At 39.0% G+C, this 27,028-nt stretch overlaps 1 protein-coding gene across 1 annotated transcript in view; it reads right to left on the minus strand.

Moving 5' to 3' along the window:
• MDM4 (MDM4 regulator of p53) overlaps positions 1 to 27,028 on the minus strand; it is a 39,572-nt gene that overhangs the window by 4,551 nt on the left and 7,993 nt on the right. Inside the window, exons 2-10 of the mRNA XM_086694029.1 lie at positions 19,202 to 19,313; positions 17,408 to 17,482; positions 12,082 to 12,215; positions 10,956 to 11,011; positions 7,114 to 7,181; positions 6,285 to 6,384; positions 3,974 to 4,134; positions 2,571 to 2,720; positions 538 to 618 (exon numbers count right to left, since the gene is read on the minus strand). Of these exons, the coding sequence (XP_086550155.1) occupies positions 538 to 618; positions 2,571 to 2,720; positions 3,974 to 4,134; positions 6,285 to 6,384; positions 7,114 to 7,181; positions 10,956 to 11,011; positions 12,082 to 12,215; positions 17,408 to 17,482; positions 19,202 to 19,279 (903 nt within the window). The 5' untranslated portion in view covers positions 19,280 to 19,313. The remainder of the gene's footprint in view (positions 1 to 537; positions 619 to 2,570; positions 2,721 to 3,973; positions 4,135 to 6,284; positions 6,385 to 7,113; positions 7,182 to 10,955; positions 11,012 to 12,081; positions 12,216 to 17,407; positions 17,483 to 19,201; positions 19,314 to 27,028) is intronic.

The following is a 27,028-nucleotide window of genomic DNA, read 5'->3' on the forward strand; positions in this document are numbered from 1 at the left end:
AGAGAAAAGGTATACATCTGAGTCTAAACCTGAGTTGTCATTTGGTGACAAATCCATACCTATTACCTTTCCAGCTTAATACTACATTTTCATTTACTAGCCCTCCGTTAATATAAACCTGTGTGGAAATTAAGCCATTTTCCATTTGTCGATTTCTAACAAAGCACTGAAAATATGATCTTTGTACTTGACAAAGAATTTTAGATAGCTTATAAGTCTACCTTTACGATTACAGAGGGGTGGCTAGTGGGCAAAGCAGTGCAGGACTATTCTGAATAACTCTGTGTGTCCACTGCATCAGGTCCAAAGAATTTCGTCAGCGGGGAGAAAGGCATACAGACAGGCACTTAAGTCACCCTTTCTCTAAATTCCAATAAAAACCTGTAACAAAATATAAAGAAGCCAACATGTCTTAACGTCAAGGAAAGGGAGATAGAAATGGGGGAAATGGCCTTCTTCAACACAAGTGCAGTGCTGGAACGTACACACTGGGAGACGCGGGGGGTGCAAAACAGCTCTTTTACTAGATACCCCTACCTCAGAGGTAACTTCTACATCAGTGTCGTCACTTATGGACTTGGAGTCCTCAAGGTCATCATTTTTTCCCACTTCAATCACCTATGAGGACAAAGACATCTCATTAGTGAGGTTCACCTAGTTTACAGGAGGTTATAACCTGAGAGCAAAAAAAGACAGAAGAGCTTCAATTTAAAACTACATTCTGGGGGCGCCTGGGTGGCGCAGTCGGTTAAGTGTCCGACTTCAGCCAGGTCACGATCTCGCGGTCTGTGAGTTCGAGCCCTGCGTCAGGCTCTGGGCTGATGGGTCGGAGCCTGGAGCCTGTTTCCGATTCTGTGTCTCCCTCTCTCTCTGCCCCTCCCCTGTTCATGCTCTGTCTCTCTCTGTCCCAAAAAAATAAATAAAAAACGTTGAAAAAAAAAATTAAAAAAAAAAAAACAAAAAACAAAAACAAACAACTACATTCTGCCTCCATCACTAGCACTTAGAAAGAAAATAGCTTAAATGATTCTAGATGCACCCAGCCAGAACTTTAGTAGAAGAAATGATTAAAAAGTACCCAGAAAGGTCATCAAATAGAAGAGGGCGCCCAAATGTATGACTTTAATGAAAATAAACAATATCAGAGTAGAAAAGCTACAAATCATTAAATGTGATTTTTTTATGTTGGGAATCTAGGTAGGCATTCAGAATTACATGAGAAAACGGAAGTGAAGAGTACTATATAAAATAAGGAACTGAGATGTCAAGAATGAAAACAAAGTATTTCAAAGTTTTACTTTTCGTATTCAAAAGTAAACCTAGTTAAGTGATACTCTGGTTGCCCTGTAACAACATGCCCATGGACCAGGACACAGAAAGTCAAGAAATGTGGGAAGTGTCTTCTAAATTTTAAAATTTGGAATTTAAAATTCTAACAACACCCTACTTTGTGATCTGGTAAATGGAATAAAACCAATTATGATTCAATTAGGGACCTCAGTATAGCAACTTTCTCATGCAAGTTCAAGTATTCTAAGTCCCACCTCTCTCCATGGAAGTTTCCAAATGTCCCCTCTGTCTTCCTTCAAGCCACTTGTAGTCCCTTCTAATGCTCCCAACATACAACTAGGCTAGCAGGACCTAAGCATCTATCTGCCTACAAACACACCAACATATCCTTCAGGAACCCAAATTACTATGAAAATCCCTTAAATTAAAAAAATGACCCTATTCAGGGTGTGTGTTTTGCTACATTTATTCAATGAATGTTTACTGAGAATCTTGTCAATGCTGGACACTGGATCTGGTGTCCAATTTCTTTTGAGACTTGAGCACATGCTTCATCTTGGTGTGCTCACGCCATGTGTATTTGGAGTTCTCTCTTCTTTCCCCTTATTTAAACTCTAAAATACGTAGGGAGAACTCATCTATTTCCATTTACATATAAATGGCTATGAAAGACACTGAGATGTCCAAGAAATAAGAATTTCTTTCCCTACAGGTTGCTGTGGCCATTTAGAACGTTGCCTTGTTAGCAAAGAAAGGTCTCCTAAAGAAACAACTCCACAGTGAGAGATCAGACAAGCAGGAAAGGGCAGCTTATTGCTTCTAAAGGAGGAGGAGTTTCACCCAAACAGTCCTATTCTGTTTTTAAGACAGCCTTGGTTAACTTAATGTGACTCTTAAAACTGGATACAGGAAAACATGAAAAAGTAATGAGTAAAAAGCTCAGCTGGTTAAGCATCCAACTCTTGATCTCAGCTGAGGTCATGATCTCACGGTTCATGGGATAGAGCTCCACGTCAGGCTCTATGCTGACAGTATGGAGCCTGCTTAGAGTTCTCGTTCTCTCCTTCTCTCTCTCCCTCTCTCTCTCCCTCTCTCTCTCTCTCTCTCCCCCCCCCCCCACCCCGTGCCCTCTCTCTCAAAATAAACAAACTTTAAAAAAAGAAATTAAAGGGGGGAATTATGTGAGTCATCTGTTGTACAAAAGGGTTGGGATACCAGACCTGAACAGATTATGCTAGGTACATGTAGATACAAACAAGGCGAAATGTTTCCAAACATACCTTTTTGTCTCTTACTTTCCCTACTTCTTCACTTGTTTGTTCAGTATCTGCGGCTTCAACTTTGATTCCCACACCAAATTGCTCTGATACAGACTCATTCAAAAACCACAAATCATCTGTGGTGTCTGAAACAATGGCAGTACCTATATCCTAGTAGAAAAAAAGGTTTATAGTCAGACGCTTATCAGTGATGCTGAACCAATAAAAATGAACCCAAAACTCAATGTCCCTACACATCTCCAAAGAACACCTTGCCTCTTTCTTCGACGGACATCTATTCATTCCACAGACATCTACTTCGCATCTACTATGTATAAACTCGCGAGTGGATATAAAGGAGTCTGGCAAAGAATTCTCTACTTTAACAGTAACTCAAGTATAACACTTGAGAAATGGTACTAAAGAGCTTAAAGGCTAAAGACTCATAGCTGCTCAACTAAATAGAATCCATTCCCTCAACTCCTTTCCAAAGGTGGTATTCTGAGAACCTAGAAGACATTCTATTAACTGTGGTACATCATTTCCTTGACAGTCAATAACGTTTATTAAAATATGAGAAATACTGATGGTAACTCAAATCTTCTTTCTGAATTCCCAAACAACTTTAAATATAACTTTCTTTCCACATTCAACTATGGATATTTTATGACATGCTTTTCTCCAATATTCCTAAAAGAAAACTTATTATTTTGCCACTATACTATACCCATTCATTTACTGAGCAAATGCTCACGGAACGCCTTTTACGTGTCAGATACTGTTCTAAGTACCAGGTAACAGAATAGAGTGGTAAATGATGCGAAAGCCCTGGACTTACATTTCAGTAGGGGTAAAAAGACAAGAGATACATAAAACAAAACAGAGTAACAGTTTTACAAAGCGAGAAATGCAATGGAGAATATAAAATAAGATAAAGGAAGAGAATAATTATGGCTCACATTAGGGTATGACACCGGAAGTAATAAAAGGGGTTAGATTTTGGATATGTTTTGGGTAAAGAGCTGACAACGTGAATGCGGCATATGACAGAGAAAGAAATCAATGATATCCCTTTGGATTTGGCTAGAATTACTGGATAGAAGGTAGACTTGTGAAAAAAGAAAGGCTGGATAGGAATGTTTGGGGAAAAAGAAAAATTAAAAGAAAAATCTGGTTTGAACATGTTAAATGTCAGATCATCTAAGTGAAGGTGTTGAGTAGGCAGCTGAATATAGAAGGTGGGCATTTAAGAGAAGAGGTCAGGGCTGCAGATACAGATTTGAGCATCAGGCACACACAGATGGTGCTTAAAGTCGTGGCACTGAATGAGAATTCTTACAGAATGCAATGTGTGGTCAAGAGCAACCAAGGATGTTACTCTTTCAAAAGAAAACAAAAAGTTCCTCTTCAAATGTGACATTTACCTGATTTGTCTGTAAATCAGTTGAGCCATTACTTCTAGGTGTATAGTTGTTCCTCAGGTTTCCTAAAAACCACCAAGGCAGTCCGGCTATATCCCACTCCTCAAACCCAAGGTCCAGCTTAGAGGTCTCACCTTGGGTTAAGTTTTTTATAAAGTCTTCACCTACAGCGGTCAAACGGAAAGAATGGTAACTATGTACACAACACTAAGAATCAAAACTCGGTTTGTAACACTTACAATCTCTTTCTAAGACAGATAAAAAGACATGTCTACACCCAGTACAAAAGTGGCAGAGCCAAACCTCCTATTTAGGCTTCATTCATTGGTAAGTAATGACACCAGAAGTAGATGGATCAGTTATCAAGAAATCTAAACTCTGAAAGCATCCAAACGACGACAGTGCTCTTAGAGGATTTCAAAATGGTCATTATTCGCATGTTAAACATTCTTACCACAGCAATAACTAAAGAATGACTCGCTGTAGCACATGATGATAATGGCTCGATCCATTGAACTGCAAATGGTGGCGGCATGGTGGTCCGACTTGAGACAGAACCAAGGCAGCCCAGACCGGAATGCGCATTCACAAGGTTGACAAGGCAGTCTCACTGCTACCACATATTCAGGAAATGTTTCTCACTAACTCACGTTTTGACAGGTAACAACCATCATAAAATGCTGAACTCAAGGTTATCCAAGTAAGTATGTCCTTTCTAGATCAATGAGCTCTCCTGGAATTATCTAAAATCAAGAAATATTACAAATCCAAAACATAAGAAGGCCCCACATATTCCAAGTAAGAGATGTTGCTTTGTACATCCAAATGGCATTCAAGGTGGTTGCTACCACAAGAACTTTTTTTCTTTCTTTCCCATCATCTAATCTTTTTTTGCTGTGCTTTCCTCTTTTCCTACTTTCTCACTCTCCTCTACTCCTCCCAATGCACCAGGCATGCCAATGGCAACCACAAGTGTTTAAATGTCCTGAGGTACACGTGCTTGGCAACTTTTGTAATAAATAGATCTCTGTCAGAACAAAAGGTTACCTATCTACTTACAAATTATAATGATCCCTGCCCATTAAGTTCAGGAGAAAGTTCAACTTTTTACTTATTCATTACTAGAATTATCAAAATCCAAATTCCTGAGATGGCACCATATTAAAATTATTCTCATCTATTCAAGCTCTATAACTTCTTGTAAAGAGAACAGAAATATACTTTCCACATATAAAAAGTCTGTCCTTTCTATCTACTTTCCTGAAGATACTAAGCTATTTATTCTCAAAGTTTACATTACAAACAACATATAATCTCTTGAATTGGCTATTCTTATATTTCAAATAGCTTTCTGAGTAGCAAATAAGCAAGGACCTGCAGTTATAGAAAAAAATACACATTTAATACCATTCAGAACAGAATAAGCTCCAAGGTAAACAGGCAGCCCAAAATTCAGTTGCATGATAAATTGTTTCAATTTTAAACAACGAAAACAATTTCAGCAGCATCACTCTCTGGAGGTTGCTGGAGGTCTAACCTGCCACTGCTCCAAGTGTGAGCCAGGTGCCTAAGACTAGAAACTATCGGACCATGAAACACCTCTGAGTAATTTATGACAGTATACACCTTTGTAGAAAAAATGTTAGGACATATTTTATAAAGCAGGGCACGGGGGAAACTTCCAAAATATCGACTAACTCGTTTAACTTGACCATAGCATACCCAGTATGGATGGCAAAGAGCTGAGGACTACCATCCAAGGGCAAAGGAACTACTAGACTTCCGATGCCTCATTCTCGGCTCTAACATACTAAGTACATATCTTTGCAAACTTCAAAACTCTATGAAAATTAGCCTCTGCCTCAAGCAGACAAATAAAAATAAAAATTGTAACCAGACTGAACATATATACAGGTGTGACAGGATTTAAAAGGCCAAGGCAGCTGACTCGCCAGGCAGCAAACTGATAAATGTGTAGCTATCTTCTATTAGCACACTAGCCAAAGGAAGGGACTGGCTCCAGCCCAGAAATCACAGGTTGCTAAAGGAGCACTACCATCCTCTTCAAAGTTAATAATGGTCACTGGGGGAAAGAAAACGTTTTCAGAAAAGAATGAGAAACAGAAGTATGACATATGCCCCTCCTACTTCATATGCAAAGAAAGTACATTATATTTTGAGTTGCTTATATGATGGTCCCAATTACAGCCAGTGCTTAATATGAATAAATGCCATTTCTAGAAGTCATCGACAAAAGAAAAAAAAATGAAAAAGAGAAAAAAATAAGTGTATATAGCCTTAACCCAAAACTTACCTTCTCTAGAATTTCTGCATTTATGTTGTGAGGTAGGCAGTGTAGGTATATTGCCTTCTTCCATTCTTTTCCTAGAACTGGAACCTTCTTCTGAACTTTGCTGGAAAAAAGGGAAAGAGGTGTATTAGTGCAGTAAAAATGACTGAGACCAGGGGATGTAGCAGTTCCACTCTGGCTCACCAGTTAGTGTGCGGCACAATGGGTTACGCACAAGAAAGAGATCTCTGGAGTTCACAACAGTCATCAAATAAAGGCAACACCTCTCCTCAACCCACTGTGAGCAGAACTAGGAGAACCCCAAAACTGGGGGAAAAAAATCTCTGCACAAAAGGTCCAAACCGACTGTTAAAAACAGGCTATCGCTATAAAGCCTCTAGACTACAAAATTAGGCATCGTTCAGAAAACATGTGAAACCCTCAGCATATACCAAGATGATCATAACATTCTCCCAGGTCTGGGGAAGCTTTAAGAACGGCCTGACATGAATTTAACTGCCGCAAGCCTGTTAAAATCGAATAAAGCAGTTTTCTCAAACACCTATGTACATACACCATCACACATACAGGCACACACAAAAACCCCAAAGAAAATCCAACTGGAGGAACTGAAGATCAGAAGTGCTACATCCCAAAGAAAGATGCAGAGACTGGAACTCTGTTATAGGCAGAACAGAGAAGGTTCACTCTGTCCCTGGTCTGTGAACTCCCAAGAACCTTTCTTATTAAATTCTTACCACATTCAGGGAAAGGTCTTGGGAGTCCAAGATCCACAGGTACAGAGAAGGGGCCACTCTGTACAACAAAAGAAGTCACCGTGTGGTGATTTTACCTTCAGTTGGTCTTGACTTGGAATATCCATACTGTGATCCTGTGCGAGAGCGAGAGTCTGAGCAGCATCTGGATAGCAAGTAAAACAAAAGGAAAACCTTCCCTGGTAATAACCATTCTTTCCACATAAAAAGGACCTCAGCAAACAACCCTGGAGCCAGGTTTAGTCCCTAACGATGTACTTCTCCATGTTGGCTGGACAAGGCTCTCATCCAAAAGGGAAAAATCAAAACTGATAAAAATGGCAAAGACCAAGACAGGCTATATTCAAGATATGTTACCAAAATGTAATCTGGGAGAAAAGGAAAAATAACTAAAAAATGTTCACAGTAAGGGTTCAAATTTTAATATGAAAGTGATTCCAACCAAAAAATAACGGAGAGTATTTTTACCATATCTTCCCAAAGGTGCTTATTAGCAAATGTGCCTAACTTGTAAACTAACAAACAAACAGAAAGTCTGGCTTTAATTTTTGTTTTCAACTGTTAAAGTTATACAGGGTTATGAAATCTGCAAATCTGGACTTTGCCCCATTTGCTTTGTACACAATAGCACCTCGTGTAAACTTACATTCTAAGTGTGTATGATGACTTCATGGTTTAAATTCCCACCACCTGAATATAGAGTTTTTTTAATTAACAAGTTTTATTTTCCCCAGTTACTATCAACATTTCCTAAGAAGGAAGAGGAAGCAGATAAAGTTTTTCTCAAAGGCAATAAATAGCAAAGAAAACAGTAACCTGAGAAACATTCTAAGTCTGAGAGAAATGTACTTCAAGGACTTGGAAATTTTTCAAGCAGAACAGAAGATGAAAACATAGCCAACAGGAAAACAAGCTGTAGAGAACTGAATAACCTAGAACTCTCATTTTGTGAGGTTATATGTAACCCTTGGTTCCCAAATAAGTCTACCAAGGGTTGGGCTCATTAGCTACTATCAGGTCCAGAGATAGGACACTTACGGAAAATCTCGTCCTCACATAATAAAGACTGCCAGGGAAAAGAAAAGAATACAGATCCTACAATGGTTTGATGATTCAATTGTTTTGCACAAAGCAACCAATTTCAAAACTGTAATTATAAACAGCATTATTTCTACAATCATTTTATAGGTAAATGGAGATACTGAGAAGTTTGAGACAGCACTTTCTGACCAGAGTGGTTTTCAAAGATCAGTTATCAGACAATGCAGATGAAGCATTTCTTTAATTAAGCAATCTGATTACTGTCATTTGTAGTTCTAAAACCTTACTACCTTACTTAGGCTAAAACATTTAGAAGCAAAAAGAAATTATCTGGGAAAACTACAAAGTACAAAGGAATTTTAAAATAAGCGCAAAGTTTGTCACGTATTTCATTTTACTGGTATACACGTGGAGATTTGGAGAAATGATTCATAAAGACCCACCTTTACTTTAATGGCATTTCGCAACCATCAAAATAAAAGGTTTAACTCACTTGCAAAGGTGTACATGGAAAGCACTTTTCTCATTTGCCCTTTTAAATATAACACATGTAACTCAATTTATGAAGATCAACAGAGCTGACCAGCCACAAGCACGAATGCAAGGGCAAGTCAGAGCAGACAATCAATCAAAATTACTTTGGTGCAATTTTCTGGTTTTGAACATTATACTGTGGTTACATAAGATGTTACCATCTGGGGAATCTGAGTAAAGAATATCTGGAACTCTTTATAATACTTTTACTACCTTTCCGTAACTGAAGTTATTTCAAGGTTCACCCGTTTAAGAACAAACAAAATGTTTTAAAGATTTAATGTTCACAGGAAAAATGTGTTAAGAAAAACTAACGGGCAAATTCTATATGACACCAACGCGTGTGTGTGGCACAATGAAAAGAACAAGAACTGGCCAGTCAGAAATATCTGTTCTACCAACTGTCAGTGACAACTAATCTTGGACAAATCACTCATTCTAAAAAAAAAAAAAAAACACAAAACAAAAAAACCCCTCAGTTTCTTCATCTCCAGACCTTCCTCACAGCCTTGTTGTGAGGATCATCTGAAATGTCTGTTACAGAAATTTTCATCTTAATACACAGCATGTTAAATGCTGCAGAGAAAGTGCAAGAAAGAGAGAGAAATAGTGAGAATCACACCCACTCTAGATATTCAGAGAACAGATCAATCAGAAGACAAATTCCACCGAAAGAGTAGATCAGCAAATATAAAATCCTCTGTGTATTTCAAGTCTGCAGTGAATATCCCAGAAAAGCCCTACTGTATCACAAGTGACTGAATTTCAATAAAGCACTATATTATTTACAAGGCCTTTCCTCGCAACAGAAATTTACAGCTGGGTGAAGTGGGCAAAGTGGGCAAATTGTTCAATGAAGTCAACAGGCTCCAAAATTCACTGTAAGTTCAAAATCACATTTCAATATGAAAGCAAAGTCTCTCTGCTCTCACTTTAAATCATAAATCTTTATTAGAAACAGATTCTTTTCAACTACAGTATTTATTTCAGTGAACTACTGAAAGATAACCAATCTAAAAGAAACTAGGGATGCCTGGGTGGCTCAGTTGGTTAAGTGTCTGACTTCAGCTCAAGTCATGATCTCACAGTCTGTGAGTTCAAGCCCCAGATCAGGCTCTGTGCTGACAGCTCAGAGCCTGGAGCCTGCTTCAGATTCTGTCTCCCTCTCTCTCTGCCCCTCCCCTACTCGCGCTGTCTCCCTCTACCTCAAAAATAAATAAACATTTTTAAAAAATTATAAATAAATAAATAAAAGAATTACAAACTTGGGCTTTCTTCAAAGGTCAATGTTACCCAAAATCTGATTTGAAGCTCATGAAGGGGCTTCACAAAGGAATGGAGAAAAAAAAAGTGTCATCATTTGGCAACGAGCAAGGGAAATCGGGTTACATTTCAGTTATGTACAGCTGATTCACTTATCTCTAACACACCAAACATCAGACCCCAAAGCAGCCAGTTTCCTGCACACACCTACTAACTTAAACTCAAAGGGCAGTATTTAAAAGATACAGAATCAAGCAAAGGGTTAGGCAAATTGGCATTCATACACGAGAAAGCTAAAACCATTAGGTGAAAGGGTCTCGGGGGACCTTTATAACAGATGGGTCAGGGTAACACCACGTGAGCCCACAGAACCTGAACATCACGGAAAGAGGGACAAGCAGACCTTACATGACCCGGATGTGATGCAACAGATGTACAAAGCACCACCCGTGAAATGTTGTCAGCAAAAAGTTTAAACTTGAAACTATTCAAGCATTACTAGTTTAATGAAAATAGAAGACGTTTAACAACATCACAAGGATACAATGTGCAACCTCTAGAATGTGGGAAATTCTACAGGACAAATGAGCCATTTCTTCAACAAATAAATGACATAAAAATAAAAGGAGGATTGTTTTACAAAGACACTTAGGGGTGTTTCAACCAACCGCAATGTGTGGACTTTGTCTGGATCTTGATCTGAACAAGCCAAATGTGAAAGATATTTCTGAGATAACTGGGGGTAACTATACATACACTGGCTACTGGACAGTAAAAATTAGAGATTTTTACAGTATGTCCAGATGAAAAAAAATAAAAAAAAAAAAGCATGTCCAGGTGAAGCAAATGTGGCAAAATGTTAACAATTACTAAGAGGTAGGCATCATACTAATCTATTTTCAGTATATTTGAAATTTTTCACAATGAAAAATTAACATACTAATAACATTCTGTGTGACAGGAATCCCTCTCGATCATGCCAACGCAGCATTTCATTTCCACCTCGATCCTCGTTTTCCCATCATTTGCCCCCTCGAGCTCAAAGCTGTGACACACACTGAAGAAATATGATGTGACATACCTGTAGTGGCAGTGGCTAAAGTGACAAGATTCTTTCTTAGCATATCATAGAGAGGGCTGTCAGAGAGACAAAAAAAAAAAAAATTAATAACCCCATGGTTTTCCAATTTAGATGTTATGTGTCTATCTGATATGTGATCTTCCAACTTTCTCTATAACACACAAAAAGGCAGATATTTTTTTCCCCCAGGATAGATTTGTTTGTAATCATTTAAAAGTCAAGAATGTTAATGCCCAAGCCCTTTTGTTACTTTGCCCTCATTAAAAAACTAATTAATTTACATTTTATTTAATTAGCTAACAGCCCAAGATTTCCTTTAGAGACCATTCCTTCCTTCTAGAAATTTTTATAATTTTAATTGGGGAAGGGGTGGAAGGGAGTCTTACCAATATAAGACAAAATGAGCTCAGAAGAAACAGTCATCACAAAGCTATCCAAAGAGAACAACTGGCTTCCCAATTACCTATTAGCTTTTGACTCTGTAACAACCATTTACACCCCATGCAGCTGGAGAAAGTCACACAACAGGTCAGAGGACCTCTACCGCGATTCTTGAGGCCCACCATCAACGTCGAGCTGCCCGGCAACACTGCATTTCTCTCACCAGCTCACTTTCCTCTCTCTACAATGGCTTCACAGAATCCTAACCTAGCCACATGAAGCTCCTCCTACCCAGGCCTTTGCACACGTGCAATCTGCCAGAAGCTCTCCTTCAACACTCTCCTTCGGGCCCCTCACTCCTTAGTTCTCTTTCAGCTCTCAGTTCAAACCACTTCCTCAAGGAGCATTCCTTTGACTCCTAAGACCCTGAATCCCACCCCCAACACAGCTGCATGTACCTCTTTTCTGTAACACTTACCCACGGTATAATTTTACCTTGTGCTGGTGTGATTGTCTGATTAAGATGGGGAAGCACATCTACTGTCTAACTACCCTTTAAGTGCCATAGAATCTGAGACTGCGTTGCTCACTGACTTGTTCTCAGTGCTTCACAGGCTACCTGACATACAAAGGCCCTTAAATATTGGTTGACTAAAAAAAAAAAAGATAACCATTAATAACCTATGGAGACTGAGTGGTTAGACAGAAGCCCCCAAAAAGATAAACCAACCTTCGCTCTCCCTACCTTGGATCTTTCACGGAGAAGCTCTGACGTCCTAGCAGTTCTCCCAGAAGATCTCCACCACAATACACCATATGCTGCTCCTGCTGGTCATAAAGCTGCTTCACCATTATGTACTGGCCTAGATAGTGCATGACCTACATGGTGATAAAAAAGCACGAAGAAGTCTGTGCAGCTGCTCCAAAAGACACAAATTCATTATGAGAAGATAGTTTGCTAGAGAAAGAGGAAACATTTATGAACATGACTGTCATGCTCGAGAAAGGAGTCCTACAACAAGAGAGCTGTCCTCAACCACCAGGCTCATCCACTTATTCTCATGCTGGACGTTAACAGACTTACTTTTTTTTAAGTTTATTTATTTTTGAGAGAGACAGAACATTAGGGAGACAGAGAATCCCAAGCAGGCTCCATGCTGTCAGTTCCACAGAACCCCAACAAGGGCTCGATCTCACAAACTGAACTGTGAGATCACGACCTGAGCTGAAATCCAGAGTCAGACGCTTAACTGACTGAGCCACCCAGGTGCTCCCAAACTCTTACTTTTTAGAAATGTAGGGTTTGACAATGATAAAAAGTGAATTTTCCTAGTACTCCCTTAAAATTTTTTCTTTTCATTTTGAGAGAGAGAGAGAGAATCCCAAGCAGGCTCCACACCAGCAGTGTGGAGTCCGATGGGGGACCCAAACTCATGAACTTGAGATCATGACCTGAGCCAAAACCAAGAGCTGGACACCCAAATGACCAAGTCACCCAGGCACCCCATCCCCTTAAAAATTTTTTCACCAATCCAGATAAAGACGTCTGTTCTATCATTAGAAGTAATAAACATTAAATGTGCCTGGGTCATAAAAGTATTTTCCAAGTCCAGAGACCCATAACTACAAGAGGTTTTTGATGCATGTTCACTTGTTTTTGGCAAATGAAGTACAAGGGTTAATAAGCCGTAAGTGCATAAAACATAGAATCTAGTGTTTATCAATAAAAGTTTAGCCTATCTGGCTTTTTTCAAAGTTCACAACAATGGAAGGAACTCAGACAAGTTCATGATTCAAAATTTTTAAGTTATCTATTTTTTTCATAATGTTTTCTCTAGGTAAATTTTTTTAAACTGCTTAATTAAATTCCCTTAATGACAATAAGAATTTTGTTATCACAAACAGGCCAAAGCAGCTATTTTTATTTTTAGGTCCCAACTTCTCAGGAATTATTAGGTATCTTCACAGAAGATTTTTCCAACCCTGTTCCCACTATTGGTACAAAAATGTTCCCAGGTTCCCCTCCATCCCAAGCAACATTCTGTCCCAGTGTTAATGGTGCTGTCATACCTAACCAAATATCTAGGGGGAAATAAGATGGGGAAGAGCACCTACTGGAAGAAAAAGGAGAAAGTTTTATATTTAGCCTGTCCAACTTGTAAAAAAGAAATCCACTGTAAGTATGCAAAATAAGATCTTCTACAACACTACTCTACATGAGTACGTAATTAAATGTTTGCAGCTCCCACCGCACCACCACCGCCACCTCCAGCTCCCGGGCCCCAACTGAAGAAGGAGGGGGGTAAGTAAGAAATTCGCTATATCATGGCTTGCCCAAAGCAGACTGCTCCCAAATCGACGGGTGGTATAGCACCGAGGAAGCCACTGACTACAAAAGCCCCTGGTGAGAGTGCGCCCACTACTGGAGGAGTGAAGAAACCTCACCATTACAGCTCTGCTACTGTGGCGCTCCGTGAAACTCCACAGAACTTGTGATTTGCAAACTTCCTTTCCGGCATCTGGTGTGAGAAACTGCTCAGGACTTCAAAACATATCTGTGTTTCCAGCGTGCCGTTATGGGTGCTTTGCAGGAGGCAAGTGAGTGAGGCCTATCGGTGGGCCTTTTTGCGAGACCAGTGCTCTAACTCCTGAGCTACGGAGCCTCGGTGGGCCTTTTTGAAGACCAACCTGTGTGCTGTCCATGCCAAACATGTAACAATTATGCCAAAAGACATCCAGCTAGCACACCACACACATGGAGAATGTGCTTAAGAATCCACTATGATGGAAACTATTTCATTCTTTTAAAAAACTATTTTTGGGGCGCCTGGGTGGCGCAGTCGGTTAAGCGTCAGACTTCAACCAGGTCACGATCTCACGGTCTGTGAGTTCGAGCCCCGCGTCGGGCTCTGGGCTGATGGCTCAGAGCCTGGAGCCTGTTTCCAATTCTGTGTCTCCCTCTCTCTCTGCCCCTCCCCCGTTCATGCTCTGTCTCTCTCTGTCCCAAAAATAAATAATAAAAAACGTTGAAAAAAAAAAATTTAAAAAAAATAAAAAAAATAAAAAAAAAACTATTTTTTTTCCATGGGGTCAAAAGGTACCTAAGTATATGATTGCGAGTGGAAAAACAGTGTACAAAAATTGGGTATTGGCAGCTTTTCCATTTTCATTTGTGTGCGAATTTTTTTTTTAATTTTTTTTTTTAACATTTATTTATTTTTGAGACAGAGAGAGACAGCATGAACAGGGGAGGGGCAGAGAGAGAGGGAGACACAGAATCTGAAACGGGCTCCAGGCTCTGAGCAGTCAGCACAGAGCCCGACGTGGGGCTCGAACTCACAGACAGTGAGAACGCGACCTGAGCCAAAGTCGGACGCCCAACCGACTGAGCCACCCAGGCGCCCCTTGTGTGCAAATTTTTAATACAAATGTGGGACCCAAAGCATTAATGCAAGTCAAAATGTTTTAGTGAACACGTCTTAGCAGTTCAACTTCACAATAATTATAAATAAACCTGTTACATTTTTCTGGACAATGCCAGCATGTGGATTTTTTTTTTTTTTAACAAGTAAATTTCTGGGGCACACCTGGACAGTTCAGGTTATGCATCCGACTCTTGATTTTGGCTCAGGTCATGATCTCATGATGTGTGACTTCAAGCCCTGTATCAGGCTCCATGCCATCAATGTGGAGCCTACTAGGAATTGTCTCTCTGCCCCTCCCCCACTCACGATCTCTTTCTCTCTCTCAAAATAAACATTTCTTTAAAATAAAATAAAAATTAGGGGCGCCTGGGTGGCTCAGTCGGTTAAGCGTCCGACCTTGGCTCAGGTCATGAGCTCGCAGTCCCTGAGTTCGAGCCCCATGTCGGGCTCTGTGCTGACAGCTCAGAGTCTGGAGCCTGTTTCAGATTCTGTGTCTCCCTCTCTCTCTGACCCTCCCTTGTTCATGCTCTGTCTGTCTCAAAAATAAATAAACGTTAAAAAAAAATTAAAAATAAATAAAAATAATAAAATAAAAATTAAAAATAAATGTGTACATGATTACTACTCTCACTATACCATACTGCCTCAATGCACACATACTGAGAACCAATACTTAAACATAAAAAATTAGAGGGGCGCCTGGGTGGCTCAGTTGATAAATCATCTCACTTCAGCTCAGCTTGTCATGGTTCATGAATTCAAGCCCCACATGGAGCTCTTCACTGACAGTGAGAAGCCTGCTTAGGATTCTCCCTCTCTCTCTCTCTCTCTCTCTCTCTCTCTACTCCTCCCAATCCTCAAAATAAATAAACTTTAAAATAATAATATTAAAATTTTAAAAAAAAAATTGGTGGGGGCACCTGCATGGCTCAATCGGTTGAGCATCCAACTCTTAATTTTTGCTCAGGTCATGATCCCAAAGTAGTAGGACTGAGCCCCATGTGGGGCTCCACCCTGAGCGTGCAGTCTGCTTAAGATTCTCTCTCTCTCTCCCTCTGCCCCTCTTCCCGCTCATGCTCTCTCTAAAAAGTATAATAAATAATAAAATAAAAAATTAAGAAATTCTTTATGCACCAGAGAGGATCAAGATTCGTAATAGAGAGCTTCATGTAAACTGACTCTGTCCAACTTTTCCCCAGTAAAACATTCTCTGACCAATATGTACTTAATTTATTCTTAACCGAGGCAAATTCTGCCATGTTATTAAAGGAGATAGCATAATTTATTATAACTTTATTGATATAAAAATCCATACTTCAGTAATAGTTTGGAAAAAAAAAAACTTAGAGAACTCTACAGATACAATTTAAGATGATGCACTTAAATTTAAAATGATAAAGGAAATATAGGTATTGTAGAAAAAAACGCTTCTAATTTATTTCCTTGAAAGATCGAACAGCTCAGGAAATATGAGTATTCTAGAAAAAAAATGCTTCCAATTTGTTTCCTTGAAAGATCCAACAGCTCAGGAGGGGTGCCTGGGTGGCTCAGTCAGCTGCATGTCCAACTATGGCTCAGGTCAAGATCTCACAGCTCATGAGTTCGAGCCCCAAGTCAGGCTCTGTGCTGACAGCTCAGAGCTTAAAGCCTGCTTCGGATTCTTGTGTTTCCCTCTCTCTCTCTCTCTCTCTCTCTCTCTTTCTCTCTCTCTCTCTGCCCCTCCCCCGCCCACACTCTCTCTCAAAACTAAATAAACATTAAAAAATTTAAAAAAAAAAGAAAACTGTAACAGCTCAGGAATGCAGTGTTGCTAGTAGGTCTTAAGCTTTTCAAAAAAGTCAAAAAAAAGCTTGATAGTTTTGTTTCCTCCAATTAGAAAAGGTTAGATTTTTACCCTACTAAATGTAAGCAGTTCAAAGAGATTAACATTTTAATATTGAGTTTTTCCACTTAAGGAATTCAATTTGTTTTTCTTAAGAAAAAAAAAACCTTTAGATGCTAAATAAGTTATTTAAATGCATAAGTGTTTAAAGTAACTCACAGTGCTCAGAAGAGTATCTGACACATTTATAATGGAAAACTACTGCATTTAATTCCTGCCTGGCAGTATATCCTATAAATCATAGACAGTGTCATTTTTTAAAGCTTGTACACGCTTTGCATTTTAACTCTGAGATCAATGAATTCATGGTTAATTTTAGGTTTGGCTGACAACACACTTCAAAAGGAAATTTAGGGGCGCCTGGGTGGCACAGTCAGTTGAGCGTCTGACTTCAGCCAGGTCACGATCTCGCGGTCCGTGAGTTCGAGCCCCGCGTCGGGCTCTGGGCTGATGGCTCGGAGCCTGGAGCCTGTTTCCGATTCTGTGTCTCCCTCTCTCTCTGCCCCTCCCCCGTTCATGCTCTGTCTCTCTCTGTCCCAAAAATAAATAAAAAACGTTGAAAAAAAATTTTTTTTTCAAAAGGAAATTTAAAGGAAATAATGAAATTCAATTTAGCTCGATGATCTTTAATATAAAGAAAAAGTTGCCTCTCTAGCACCTCAGAAGTAGAATTTGCTTTCTTAGGCCTGATTTCAGAACTATATATTCGTCAGCTTCTACTTCTTAGCTGTTCTTACAACTGAGAATTTTCTTTGATGGCTTACCTCTTTAACAGTGAACATTTCACCTTGTGCACCTGCTGCCTGCAAAATCTTCAAAAGTGGCAGTTTTGGTCGTACCTGACAGAAACAAAATAAACCTGCTATTTACATTTCAATTAAATTGGTTTCTGAAACCCTAAGGAATAAGAAAACCTCCTTAAATATTTTTTTGTTTGTTTACAAACTCTGGTAGAAATACTTATCATCTAATCACATACAACCTTCCAATATATAAAGTAACTGCAGCTAATCAGACTACTACTTGTTACCTTCCTGAAAAATCACATTTTCAAAAGACAGGACATTCACACCTACTAGCACAGCCATAAGAAAAAGAAAAAAGGGAAAAAACAGCCTTCCACATTGGCAAGGATGTGGAAAAACTGGAACCACTGTGCACTGCTGGTGAGAATGTAAAATGGCTCAGCTGCTGTGGAAAACAGTCTGGCAGGTCCTCAAAAAATTAAACACTGAATTACCATATGACCCAGCAGTTCCACTGCTACATACGAACCCAGAACTGAGAGCAAGACTCAAACAAGTATTTGTACACCAGTGTTCACAGGTGAACAGATATGACAGGTGAACAGACAAACAAGATGTGGTATATACATATAAGGGACAGTGACTCTGACATCCCTTGACTGACTGCAGAGTCTATCTTCAGCCACACAATTTTATTTTAAAACTTTTAGGGGGGGCGCCTGGGTGGCTCAGTCGGTTAAGCGGCCGACTTCAGCTCAGGTCACGATCTCGCGGTCCGCGAGTTCGAGCCCCGCGTCGGGCTCTGGGCTGATGGCTCAGAGCCTGGAGCCTGCTTCCGATTCTGTGTCTCCCTCTCTCTCTGCCCCTCCCCCATTCATGCTCTGTCTCTCTGTCTCAAAAATAAATAAAACGTTAAAAAAAAAAATTTTTTTTTAAAAAAAATAAAACTTTTAGGGTCAAATTTGTCTCTCTCGTCCTCTCACCACCTCTTTGGTTTTGTTTTACTGAAGGCCTCCGTCATCCTAAAGTTTCACACGCATTTCCTAAATTTTCTTCTAATATTATTTTACTTTTTACGTTTAATCTTTATCTACCTGGGATTTGTTTTTGCACAAAGTTTGAGGTCTTCATTCGATTCCTTCCAGAGATGGACAATTACATCGAAACCATTTACTACATAAGCCACATCTTCCCCCACCAAACCCAAATTCCACCTTTATCATGTACTGAGGTACATAATACTACATATTGTGCAATATTTATGAAAATAAAACACAAAATTAAGTCTTTTTATATGTTAAAGGAAAAGATCTGGAACAAGACACACCAAAGTGTTATCTCAGAGGGAAGGGACTTTGGGGGAAGAAGGGAAGACATGGTCAAGGAGTCCCTACAGATAAATACTTTATAGATAAATACATTAGAAAACTGAATATTTTATAAGAATACATTTGCAATATTTTAGTTGCAATTTAAAATTGATTTTTAAAGAAAACAGACCGGTTAAAATGAAGTGAGAGAAACAGAAACTAAACATATATCTTGGCCCCAAATTCTCCACTGGCCACCCATACCGTAAAACACAGTAATTTTCAAAAGGTACCATATTTTGAACAATCTGTAACCTCTATACATTTACTTAATCAATGATCAATTCGAATTTTGAACACTGATACCATTCACTAGTTTCCCTAATAAGACATTTTAAAAAATAACCCTTTCTGCTCTACATAAAATCCTTCAGTCAGTAAAGTCACCTACATGCCCCAATTCAGATTTTTGAAAACTAGAAATGGCTTAAATATGATTTACCTGATTGGTTTGTTCTGCAGAGATCCTGCAAGCACTGTCAGAAGTTGAACACTGGGCAGAGGTGGAAAATGATGTCATTTTGGCAGTGAAGAATTGCAGTCTGTTGATAAATCTAAAAGGGAAAAAAAAAAAACATGATGAAACCTCTTCTAAAGTAGAAAATTTTCTCTTTTAAGATTTACAAAATAGCAGCCAGCAGAAGGAAAAAGACACCTGTATCAGAGCGCCCTACAGAAATGCAATATATCCATAATGAGGTTCTTGATACCCTTCTGATCACTTCCTAAGTTCAGATCCTGCAAACAACTGAAGAGTCTAATTAAGAGTAAGAACCATCTATGCTTCCCTCAGGTGAAGCCTGAAACAGGTTTAGGCATGCTCCAACCCCCACAGTGATGATAATGAGTAAACTGTTTTAGCTGAAAGTCAAATTTACAATCATCACCTCCCCAATGCATATCAGAGTTTCAGTAACTCCTCCTCTCTTTGGACAGTGCTCAAGAGCACCCCCTGGAAGACAACAGTTGTGGAGCTGGGGGAATTACCAAGATTAAGTAATAGATTTAAGATGCCAAGAGCACATCAAGAAAAACCTTTACAACATGTTGAAACATGTCTTGGCAAGGAACCACAGGACAGTGAGAATCAAAATACTCAGCATCAGTTAAAGCAGCTTTTAACATGTGCCAAACCCAAAGAGCATAGCAACTAAATACCTACAAAATGGGTTAAGCCAAGGTGGACATATATCATCACGGAAAGATACAGCATGAATTGGAGAAAGAGAGAGTAAGGTTTAGTTAAAATTGTCACTTTCTACCATCTCTCCTTAAAAAAAGAAAAAAGAAAAAGCTATGAGGAAAAATAAACTTTTAAACAAACTTGTTTATCTTCAGGTCTTTTTTTAGTAAAAAGGTGATAAACGATCAGTGACATTTATCAGTAACAAGCCACATCAGGGGAAGGGTGAAAGGGGACTGGAAAAAAGGACAAATACTCTGGCTAAAACCAACAAGATTCCTCAATCTTCTGAGAACAAGAACACTTACCAACTGCAATAAAATATGAATTCCTCCCTCCCCCATCTGCTTCCCTTGCAACAGAATGGGAAGTCAGACAGGATAGAAGCATAATTTACAATTTTAAAGCAGCTAGCTTTTAATTAGCATTTCAAACCTTATACATAAAACACCAATCCTGATCTCTCCAAAACCTGCCAGTCCTTGTAGCTTTCTCCATTTCAGCAAATGGCAACTCTATCCTTTCAGTTGCTCAGGTCAATGACCTCCAAGCCATCCTTGATTCCTTTTTCTTTCACTCCACACCCAGTTCATAAATAAATTATAAAGCTGTATCTTCAAAATATATCCAAAATCTAACCATTTCTCACCACTTCCATTATTACTGCACTAATCCAAATGACCTACCTCTCAACTGCACTGCCCTCCAGTTTTCTTGCTTCCACCCTTGCCCCACTAGCTCCTAATCTCCTCCTTTCATCTGCTCAAATGTCAGTTTACCAGGGAAGCCTTCCATGACTACCCATTTTTAAAACCACAACTCCCAACCCCCAGTATTCCCTATCTCCTTCCCTGCCTTATTTTTCTTTACTGTCCTGGTCACTATACATTTTAAGCACTTACCATGTAAAACACAAGGAGCAAGTTTTTGTATTTGTTCATTAATAAATCCTTGGTGCCTAAACTGACAATTATACACACTGTAAAGCAACATGATGTATACAAATATCAATAACAGTGTGGAAGGGAGCGTGGGGGCTGGCTCAGTTGGTGGAGCACCCAACTTTTGATCTTGGGGTTTTAAGTTCGAGCCCCATGATGGGTCTACACCTAAAACTAAAATCTTAAAAGAAAAAAATAGTAACAGTGTGGATGGTCTCCAAAAATGGTTCCCAATGAACCACATCAATCAAAACAATACAGCGCAAGTGAGATAATGTGCCAATTCCAAGCCTCGCAGCTTCATTTTTTGTGCTTTTGGAGGCCTCTAAAATCTGACTCCTCTACTGGAGATCACACAAAAGGACCAAGTGGAGAGTATCAATTGTCCATTTGAGCCCAGCCTTCCAGCCATTCCCTCCAAAGCACCACATATCATGGGACATTCTAACACCAGCTGTCACCTGACTACAGCTGCAGGCAGACAAGTGAAGAACCATTCAACTCAGACCACAGAATAAATAAATAAAATGGCTGTTGTTTTAACTAAGTTGTGGTTTAGATAATCAAAACAAATGGCAGACTCACACAGAGCTTACTCTATACCAGACACATACATTAACCCACTTAATAATCCTCTGACATACACAATATTACTGCCTTTGTTTTACATCCAAGGCAAGAGATAACACAAGATAACACAATTTAGTGAACTACTAGAGTCAAGATTTCAACTCAAAAGAGTTCTGAAGTCCCCACACAGTAATTTTTTGCCCATTAGACCTCAATATACAGAATTTTACAAAATGGATGTTTACAAGTTCTCTATTCCATTTATCAATCTTCTCATCCCTCACATTCCCAATGATCAATCTTTCTAGTGCTTATTTAACACTGTTTTAATTCCTATCTTACAATGAGTCTATCCGGTTAATCAAGTCTTCTCCCTGTTTTTTTCCCACTCCACCTCCTCCCTATTCTTTTTCAGAAGTGACCAGATATTCTTGGCGCTCTACCTTTTTGAGTTTTCAATGTAAATTCTAGTACAGTTAATATACAGTGTTCTATTAGTTTCATGTGTACAATACACTGATTCAACAATTCTATACATTACTCAGTGCTCATCATGGTAAGTGTACTCCTTAATCCCCATCACCTATTTCACCCACCCCCCCACCCTCCTCCGCTCTGGTAACCATCAGTTTTATAGTTTCTCTACAAGACTCTGTTTCTTAGTCTCTTTTTTTCCCTACGATTGTTTTGTTTCTCAAATTCCACATTGGTGAAAGCATATGGTATTTGGCTTTCTCTGACTTATTTCGCTTAGCATTATACTCTCTAGCTCCATCCATGTTGTTGCAAATAGCAAGATTTCCCTTCTTTATAGCTGAATAATATTCCAATATATTGTGTATAAATACCAATCTTCTTTATCCACTCATCTATTGATGGATACCTGGGCTGCTTCCATAATTTGGCAATTGTAGATAATGCTGCAATAAACATAGGGGAACATGTATCCCTTTGAATTAATGTTTTTGTATTTCGGGGGTAAACACCCAGTAAGGCAATTACTGGATCAGAGGATAATTCTATTTTTAACTTTTTCAGGAACCTCCATTCTCTATGCCACAGTGGCTGCACCAGTTTGCATCCCTGCCCCCTTAACTCTTCCATATTCATATGGAATCATGTACATGTGATTAGTATCAACTTATCAAGTTCCGTCAAAATCCCTGTTGGGATTCTGAATGAAACTACATTTAATATACAGATCAAATTGTTTTCCAATCATTAACATCATATATTTCTCTATTAGTTATTTAATTACTTTTAGTAAAATTGTGTTTCCCTTTAAAGATCTAACATATTTGTCGTGGCGCCTGGGTGGCTCAGTCGGTTAAGCGTTGGACTTCGGCTCAGGTCATGATCTCACGGTCCGTGAGTTCAAGCCCCGCATCGGGCTCTGTGCTGCCAGCTCGGAGCCTGGAGCCTGTTTCAGATTCTGTGTCTCCCTCTCTCTCTGACCCTCCCCCGTTCATGCTCTGTCTCTCCCGGTCTCAAAAATAAATAAACGTTAAAAAAAATTAAAAAAAAAAAAAAAGATCTAACGTATTTGTGTTAGAATTTCTAAAGCAGATTTTGATATTACTGTGATGCTTTCTATTTATGATTTTTAGTAGTTTTTGCATATATACAGAAATACAAATGACTTTCATTAATCTTTTATCCAGTCACTTGGATAAAATTTACATATAAGTTTACATAATTACCTTTCTTTACATAATTTTTTCTAATAATTTGTAGAAGTTTCTGTTTTCTATGTAAATGTTATATCATCTGCAGATAATAAAATCTTATTCCCTCCTTTCCAATTCTTGTGCTCCTAATTTCTTCTGTCTTCTGCTTAGGACTGTCAATACAACGTTAAATACACATTAATGATAATGGGCATCTTTGTCTCGGATTTTAAAGGAAGTGCTTCTAGGGGCGCCTGGGTGGCGCAGTCGGTTAAGCGTCCGACTTCAACCAGGTCACGATCTCGCGCTCCGTGAGTTCGAGCCCTGCGTCGGCTCGGGGCTGATGGCTCAGAGCCTGGAGCCTGTTTCCGATTCTGTGTCTCCCTCTCTCTCTGCCCCTCCCCCGTTCATGCTCTGTCTCTCTCTGTCCCAAAAATAAATAAACGTTGAAAAAAAAAAATAAATTAAAAAATAAATAAATAAATAAAGGAAGTGCTTCTAATGTTTCCCTATATCATGTTTGTTTTTTAACAGCTACTCTTTATCAGTTTAGAAGAGTTCCTTTCCTTCCTCATTAACAAAAATATATCACGGAAAAGTGATTTGTAAAATATTGTTTCTGTAGCTATTGAAATGATAATTTTTTTTCTTTTAATCTATTAATGTGATGACTCTGGAACTTCATTTAGGGACTTTCTAGTATTAAATCCTTAGAGGGTGCCTGGGTGGCTCAGTCGGTTTGCTGCCTGACTTCGGCTCAGGTCATGATCTCACGGTTCATGGAGTTCGAGTCCCACGTCGGGCTCTGCTCTGACAGCTCAGAGCCTGGAGCCTGCTTCACATTCTGTGTCTCCCCATCTCTCTGTCCCCCCACTGCTTGCACTCAGTCTTTCCCTCTTTCAGAAAATAAACATTAAAAAAATTAAAACCAAAGTAAATCCTTACACACCTGAGATAAACCACACCTGGTTTGGGGGTATTATTTTTTTGCACACTATTGGTACACTATTGCATTTTGTACACTACTGCTATTTTGTTTAAGTTTTAAAGTCTATGTTAAGGAGTGAAATGGGTCTGCAATTTTCCAGCCATGTCTTTGTCTAGTTTGGTTATCCGGGCTAGCAGGCCTACGAGAATAAATTGAATAGTCCCTAGTTTTCTATTGCCAGGGAAAAAAACTCCACAAAATTGAGATGGTCTGGTCCTTGAAAGACTGGTAGAATTCATCTTTGAAACATAAAACTCAGTGTTTTCTTTGTGGGAAGATTTTTAATCACTTTATTTTGAGACAGCACGTGCACACGCATGAGCCGGGGAAGGGGCAGAGGGAGAGAGACTCTTATGCAGGCTCCATGCTCAGCCCAGAGCCCAATGAGGGACTCGATCCCACGAACCTAGGTTCATGACCTGAGCCGAAATCAAGAGCTGGATGCTCAACAGACTGAGCCACTCAGGCACCCCCAACCATTTTAATAAATATTAGATTTTTCAAGCTTGTTATTTCTTCTTGCATTTGTCTAAGTTTTCAAAATTATTGGCACATAACTGATGGTATTCTCTATCTGTATACAAATGCATCTTCCTTTATATTAATGATATTATATCTTTACTACCTCTTCTACTTTTAAAAATTTATTGTTGGTCATTTCCTGATTTCTTACGACATTTAGCTTACCCTTTTTCTCTTATAATTTGAATACTTAAGGCTAAAATTCCTTCCCCCTCCCACCCTAGCACAATTTTTAATTCAGCCCATAGATTTTGCTATATGAAGTTTTCATTATCACTCATGTATATTTTTAAATTTCCATAATTTTATAAATCCATGAGCTTTATAGCTATGCCTATGCAGTGATTTTTCGAAATTTATGTTTTTGAACTCCTAATTTAAAAGCACTGTAGGGCAATATCATCCTCTCTGTAAAACTTATTCTTCGAAAATTTTTTTCTTTTTTAATTTATTTTTGAGAGAGACAGAGCACAAGGAGGGGAGAGGCAGGGAAAGAGGGAGACACAGAATCCGAAGCAGCCTCCAGGCTCTGAGCTGTCAGGGCAGAGCCTGACACAGGGCTCAATCTCACAAACTGTGAGATCATGACCTGAGCTGAAGTTAGACACTCAACGGACTAAACCACCCAGGCACCCCAGTTCTTTGAAATTTTTAAGGCTTTCACCTGGTCTAGTTGATGACCATTGTATAAAATATGCTTGCAAAACTCCATGTTCGTTAGGTTAAGCCTGTCGACTTTTTACAATCTTACACATCTAATTTGTCAGCCTGACCTACAATTAAGAGAGATATAATAAAATCTACTATAATGGTGGATTTGTCCATTTATCCCAGTGTGAGTTCTACCAATTCTGCATCATCTATTTTAAAGACTTTTAATCAGAGGCATGCATGCTTTAAATTGCTGTATATTCTTGGTGAACTGTCATTATATTATTGTCACTATACTGCCATTATATAATGATTATCGTTATGTAGTAATTCTTTCCACCCCAATTAACACACTGTCCTAAAGTATATTTTACCTAACATTAGTAAGGTCATGCCAGCTTCCTTTTAGGTTTCCAGGTATGTATTTTCTCAATCTTTTTCTTTCCATCTTTAAATGCCATTAAACCTTTGGGGTGTCCCTTGTAAAAAGCATGTATCTGGACTTTGGGTCAGGCCGGGAGGGTTAATCCACCTTGTCAGTTTTTACCTTTAACTAGTAAATTTAGTCCATTCACTGTAATTAATATATATATGGATCTGTTCCTACCGCCTTGACTTAGCATTCGTTTGGTCTACTCTTCCTATGCTTCTTTCTAATATGTTACCTTTCTTAAAAATTCTCTCTCCATCTCCCTGCTAGTAAGACAAGAACTTTAGCATGATACCATCTGGACTTTAAATTCTGGAATAGATGTATTTTTCTCTTCTTTTTTTGCCTTAGCCCTTACAATAAATATCAAAGAACTATAATCACCTTTACTTCATATATCTTCTTGTAACATTTCTCAGATTTGAATCTCTCAGTACTTCATCCAGAACTATGTTCAATATGGGTCTTTGTATGGCAAGGCTTCCAAGACTTCATACACCTGAGAATATTTTTATCATTCCCCTCCTATTTAAATGAATGTGGTTGGGTATAAGATTCTAAGTTTCTCTCGGGGCACCTGGGTGGCTCAGTCGGTTGAGTGTCCAACTTCAGTTCAGGTCATGATCTCACGGTTCGTGAGTTCGAACCCCACATTGGGCTCTGTGCTGACAGCTTGGAACCTGAAGCCTGCTTCCAACTGTGTGCCTCCCTCTCTCTCGGTCCCTCTCCCCATCATGCTCTTTCTCTCAAAAATAAATAAACGCTAAAAAAATTAAAAAAAAAAAAGATTCTAAGTTTCTCTTTAAAACTCCGCAAACACTTTTTTGTTTTCCTGTATTTAGTAATGCTGTTCAAAACTGGTTTCAATTCTTGTTCCTTGTAGTAATCTGTTCTTTCTCTCTGAGGCTTCTTTTGCTTTGTTACTTCTAAATTTCATTACAATGATACTAGAAGCAAATCTTTCCTGATCTCTCATCTTCAGCCTTCTAAGGAAACTTTCCCTCTGAGGATTCATCTTTTTGTTTTGAATTCTAAAAGAAAACTATTTTTCCCACTATTTCTTCAAGGATGTCCTCCCTTTCCATTTTTTTTTTTTTTTTTAAGTAGGCTCCATGCCCAACGTGGGGCTTGAACTCATGACCCCCAGATCTACAGTCAAATGCTCCTCCAACTGAGCCAAGCCAGGTGCCCCCTCCTTTTCATTTTTAAGATTCCTACTATTTAGGGGCACCTGGCTGGTTCAGTTGGTGGAGCATGCAACTCCTGATATCAGGGTTGTAAATTTGAGCCGCATGTTGGATGTATTACTTAAAAATA

This window comes from Puma concolor, chromosome E4, assembly GCF_028749965.1.
Source record: "Puma concolor isolate L17-30 chromosome E4, mPumCon1.1.hap2, whole genome shotgun sequence".
Taxonomy (NCBI): domain Eukaryota; kingdom Metazoa; phylum Chordata; class Mammalia; order Carnivora; family Felidae; genus Puma; species Puma concolor.